Source organism: Olea europaea, chromosome 11 (assembly GCF_002742605.1).
Source record: "Olea europaea var. sylvestris chromosome 11, O_europaea_v1, whole genome shotgun sequence".
NCBI lineage: Eukaryota > Viridiplantae > Streptophyta > Magnoliopsida > Lamiales > Oleaceae > Olea > Olea europaea.
In genome coordinates, this window is record NC_036247.1 from 33715040 (window position 1) to 33720769 (window position 5730).

The window sequence follows — 5730 nt, forward strand, 5'->3', positions numbered from 1 at the left end:
GAAGTTTCGTGGTGAATGAAGTGGAAGCGAGAATGTATACACCTTTGAGTTGGTCCAATATAAATAAAAACAAAGAAGAACTCTGAATGAATGCAGTGGAAGATGTGAATTGTCGAAGACAAAGGTTTTGAATTAGGCATGAAACATTCATTCCGTAAAGGTGAATTGTTGTCATGCTTTATTTAGTGGCTGGTAGTTGGGTCATTTCACTCATTCTTTTTTAGGAATAATATTATTATATTTATTTCTTGGGAATTTGCATACTTGGTCCTGCAGTAATTGTTTTGAGTGGATCACGCTGTACTTAAAGAAACGAAATTAACAGAATTTTTCCATACAACTCACAATAGGCATGGGTGGGTGATATTTTTTGATCATACATGGGGCCTACACGTGTGTTTGTTCTGGCAGAATTCTATAAATTGGATTTATGTACAAATGGAAATTTACTTTTGAGTAAATGTTTCTACGAAACCTGGCTTTCTCTAGCGTACGCTAGCTTAGTTGTGCTTATGTGATTGGTTTTGCTTGTAAGTTAACCCCCTACTCTTTCAGTGGAGCAGTGCAATGGATAGAGATTGGATAGAAAATCAATGATAAAAGCATTAAGTTTGGTCGACACTAACACCGCAAGACGAAAGTTATGAGAGTGTTAGAATTAGATACCCCAGTAGCCATAAACGATGGATACGATGTTCTGTGCATTGGCCCATCTAGTACTATGACGAATACGTTAAATATCTTGCTTGTGGAAAAATGAATTCGAAGGAATTGGCAGCAATGAAGCATGTTGTTTAATTCGATCATAACTTTTAGATAGGTGAAAACTGATTTTAACATTTCATTATGATTGCACAACACCAAAAGGAATCTAAATTTCCATTAAATTATTATGTAACCCTTGTGAAAACATATCTAGAAACTAGACTAGAAAAATAAAATCCAACTTCATAAAATGAGATAAGTAACAATAAAACAATTTTATTGAAATGGATTGTGAATTAATTGTTAAATTATAAAATCAATTTTCTTATTTTTAAAAACTGATGATCAACTTGCTACTAGAAAAATAAGTTCAAGCCAAAAGAAAATTTTCCCGATTAAGTAGTTGTTGTCAAGAGATAAATCTCATATCTAATAATTACAGAAATATAAACGAACATAATAGGGTTTGAGCTACCCCTTTTAACAAGATTGATAATTTTAATATGATCGGATTAAGACTAAAAAATGAGCACACATATTTTAAGATTTGTATGCTCAAACGAGCCACTATCTTGCATGAACATGTTAAGTGTTAAATTTCACATTGATTAATTATCGAAATATAGACCAACATATATTGATTTGAACATCTTTTTTTAATGTGATTGACCTTTTAATATGAAATTTCAAGTTTCAATAATTGTATTGTATATGTAATGTACATGATTGATCTCCTGTTCAGAGTAGATATGAGATATTTTATCCATCACTGAGGTGATAAGATGTGGTCTTGCCATCTCACCAATAGAGTGTAAAATACTTGAGAGATGGCACCTTATCGGTGGACCGGATAACGCCAGAGAAATGTGATATACATGAGTTAATTGTTCCAATGGTCACCGAACTAAAATTCATATCTTTGATTGATCATTGAAACTTAAAATGTCGAGTTTTGATAACTGAATTTCGATCCATGTCTTCAATTGCTCACTGAAATTTAAAATGTCGAGTTTTGATCACTGAATTTCGGTCCATGTCTTCAATTGCTCACTAAAGTTTAAAATATCGAGTTTTGGCTATTGAACTTTGAAAAATATTGTACATCATTCACTGAACTTTGAAAAATGCTGTACATCACTCACTGTAAACTCGATATTTTTCAAAGTTCAACAATTATGCTAGTGAGTGACGTACGGCATATTTCAAAATTCGACATTTTAAATTTCAGTGAGTAATTGAAAACATGAATTTAAGTTCAGTGACAAAAACTTATCATTTTAAACTTCAGTGACCAATAAAAAAATGGATTAAATTCAGTGGCCATTGGAATAATTAACTCGATATATATATGTTCAAGGAAAAAAATAAAAATAAAAATGTATAATCGTATTTAGTCATTGTTTGGTATCGATTAAAGTTCGAATTTCAATTTAAGTCAAAGTTAATAATTAATTTTAATCACATATTTAATGAGTCTCACTACTTCACACATTCTATCAATTTTTATTAAAATATATTAAAAATCTAATTTTAATTTCAGTATAAAAGATATTGGTTCAATTTTGTATTGTGGGTCATGGAGTTTGGCTAAGCTGGCCTGACAACTTTAAACGTCAGGCCAGCCAGCCTGCCTGCCTCGTTCATAAGCACCCCACAACCCCACCCGCACACCACACATCATCCTGAAAGCAAAAGCAAGAGAGAGAAAAAAGAAGGCTGGAAAAGAAGCTCTCGATAAAGAGGAGAATTCAAGAAGGAAGAAGGGTTTTCTGTGCAACCCTTGGAGAAAAATGACTCAAACTCAGAGGACACTAGAGAGCCAACTCTCTCTCACACAATCTGTCCAGATATCAGGAAGTCTGAGTTTCAATGGAACCTTATCAAAAGAAGACGAAGAGATGACCAAATCTGCACTTTCCACTTTTAGGGCTAAGGAGGAGGAGATTGAGAAGAAGAAGCTTGAGGTCAAAGAGAGAGTTCAAGCACAGTTGGGTCGTATTGAAGAAGAAACTAAGCGTTTGGCTACAATCCGTGAGGTAAAAACAAACAAACCTTAATTTTTTATATGTTTCTTATGATGATTATTAATTTTTTCGAAATTACGAGTGGGTATTTCATAATTTTTCGTGGGTTCCAAACTATTAGTTGTTAAACTTTATAAACTTTACTAAATTAATTTTGAGATTCAGGTTGGAGAATGAAATTAGAGCTTATCCATTGAATAAAACCTTGATTTCAAAATTTCTGATGTCTTCTTAGAAGAAAAGGCTGTCCTTTCACTTTAGTCCCAAAATAATTGCGAGGACATTTTTGCTTTTGCAGGATTTATTATACAATTCTTGGGTTTCTTGTTATTTATGGAGTTTATTTTATCACTTTATAAACTAATTAATCAACCCTTTAAACTAGCCATTTTCTGGTTTTATGTCTTGTATCTGTATATCTGATTCATCCAAAATGATAAATCTGAACTTGTCTTTGAATTGGGTGAAGTACCTGAAATGAATCCCCTGAATATATGATTTTAATAATTAGATGGAAAATTAACAGATGCCCTTATTCACTTTCTTGAATGAACTGTAAATTAATGACCAGGAACTAGAGGCGCTAGCGGATCCGATGAAGAAAGAAGTTGCGGTTGTTAGGAAGAAAATTGATACCGTGAACAAGGAATTAAAACCACTTGGACAGACTTGCCAGAAGAAGGTATAATATCTACCACTACTTTCAAGAAATCTAACAAATATGATGACATTTATGTTGTTTAAAGACAATTTAATTCGTGTACTCCAATTTATTGGCTAATTAAATTCAACATAAACCATCTGATTTTAAAAGGAAAAAGAGTACAAAGAAGCTCTCGAGGCTTTCAATGATAAGAACAAGGAAAAAGTGCAGCTGATTACTAGATTGATGGAGGTGAGCCGAATCTTAAAATCTTTAGCAATTTTAAACTGTAATCATTTTGGGTTCTTGAACGATTATTCTTACTACTGCTGGTTTGAATTTGAGAATATGCAGCTGGTTAGTGAAAGTGAGAAATTGAGGATGAAGAAGTTGGAGGAGCTGAGCAAAAACATAGAGACAGTGAACATAGCCTAATTTTCACAACTAGTTAGATTTGCGTGATGTATGTAAGCATGAAATTTCTATTTATATGTGTTGTTTTTTGTGGGTTTGGTTGTATTCTATGGTTTTTCTTGTTTGTTTGTTTAGTTTTCGAAGGAAGGTTTCTAGTTTTAGGAAGACAAATTTCCACTATAAACTGATTTGTAACTAAAACGGGTCTCACGTACGAATTCTTCTAATCTAGTGTTCCTTTTCTGTGTACTTCTCTAGTTGCCCTGTCTCATGTTTTGTCGATTCATTTACACATTTCGTGGTTATATTCTTCCCCCCAAGCCAGAATCGATTTTCATTGCACAATGTGCTTTCTGAAAGTAAATGGATGTAGTTGTTAAATTCTGGAATGTTGGCCTTTGGTTCGATACTTGCTATAAGCTCCCATGATTAGAGTAAGTAGAATTGTTGAAAATATCTGTCATATGTTGGATACTTTGTTTAGGAGGCAAAGCACGTCTCTATCCTATAATGCACAATGAATTTACCTGAATCAGGTTACATTTCTATATGATGAATGTGGTGCTTCTCTGTCTACATCTAAATTTAAACATCATTAATGTAAGTGCAAGAACAATAAAGCAATGACAAGTTATCCTATGCCATTATTTTGTGAACTTTAACATTGAAATCTAAACTTGCACGATCATATCATTGCTTGTTTTGAATATGAATAAATGATTTTAAGTATAAAGAAAGGCAGCCGGTTTAACCACTACAACTACCAGCAATTATATGTTTCTTCTTTTTGAATTTGCAACCAAGACAATAAAGTAGTTGTTGACTTTGGATTAATTGAAGAAGACAGAACAAGACAAAGCTAAAGCTTTTAGTGTTGGTTCCGTATTGGGCTTATGCTCCAAAGAGACCAAAACTATGATATATTTCCTTAACGCACAATAAAGGAGTTCAGTTGCCACAAGTAGTTGAATTTGAACTAACAGAATTGCAAAGAAAGATTTGTATTTTCGATCTTATATTTAATTAAGATAAGAATTAACACTGGGTGGTATCCCATCACCAAGAAAGTTCTCATTTCGAATGTCTTTAACGTGAGTAGAGTAGGAGAGAAACTTTGGTCACGTGGTGCGATCGTCCAATGTCAAGACGTCATTTATGGGCCGCTCGTCGAGGTGGCGCACCTTGTAATCGCCCTACGAGAGTAGGAGAGAAACTTCGGTCATGTGGTGTGATCGCCCAATGTCGAGGCGTCATCTATGGGCTACCTATCGAGGTGGCGAACCCTGCGACCGTCCTACGAAAGTTTCTCTCGTAGAGTAGGACTCAGAAATATATAATATTTCTTCTGTAAAATATGAAAATGTGACGGCCAATATGTACTTGTAAAAGCAAAAAATTAACAAATATATATATTTTGCATCAGACTCTTTTATCTATTAATTCAAAATTGACGTCATATTGGAATATTCCATGAAGACCTGCTTATAAATAAATAATAAAAAAAGTAATTTCCCAATTACGTTTTACTTTTTGCTCAAATGGTAAGGAGCACCAAATCTAATTATGCTTTTATAGTACTTAAAAAGCTGCTTATTCTCTAATTAATATCACTAATCTTAACTGCACAACATTATTGGTATTTGTCTACTGCACCTCTAATGGGCTAAACATGATCTGTTACTTAAATTCAAATTTAAGCACTAAAATTTTAATATTTTTGGATTAATTATTGGAATAATTATATAAATAAATGACAAAAAAGATCTAAAACTAAAAATCGTATTATACCTCTTTTTATGTTGAGTACAATGCACAATAAGAGATTGTTTTCGTGTAAAGGGATTTACTATTGTTGTTATTTTCGGTGGACGGTCAAGAGAGTGTATAGGCGTGTGAGAGTGAGGAAGAACTGAGAAGTGAGATATCTCATTCAACATAATCAAG

General features: G+C 33.1%; 1 protein-coding gene across 2 annotated transcripts; it reads left to right on the forward strand.

Annotated features, from left to right (window-relative positions):
* The first annotated feature begins 2339 nt into the window (after positions 1 to 2339).
* Positions 2340 to 4037, forward strand: LOC111404155. 2 transcript variants are annotated; one of them, XM_023032918.1, is made up of 4 exons: positions 2340 to 2741; positions 3301 to 3411; positions 3544 to 3624; positions 3718 to 4037. In XM_023032918.1, the coding sequence occupies exons 1-4, from the start codon at positions 2496 to 2498 to the stop codon at positions 3805 to 3807; spliced, it is 528 nt and encodes a 175-aa protein (XP_022888686.1). In that variant the 5' UTR covers positions 2340 to 2495; the 3' UTR covers positions 3808 to 4037. The 2 variants fall into 2 exon arrangements, with proteins under 2 accessions (XP_022888686.1, XP_022888687.1); XM_023032919.1 differs by having other exon boundaries at positions 2347 to 2741; positions 3727 to 4035.
* Positions 4038 to 5730: the final 1693 nt, after the last annotated feature.

Coding starts and splice junctions, on each gene's coding strand:
- LOC111404155 (XM_023032918.1), top strand. CDS start 2,496: ATGACTCAAACTCAGAGGACACTAGAGAGCCAACTCTCTCTCACACAA. Junction 3,412..3,543: donor GACAGACTTGCCAGAAGAAG/GTATAATATCTA, acceptor TGATTTTAAAAG/GAAAAAGAGTACAAAGAAGC. Junction 3,625..3,717: donor TGATTACTAGATTGATGGAG/GTGAGCCGAATC, acceptor TTTGAATTTGAG/AATATGCAGCTGGTTAGTGA.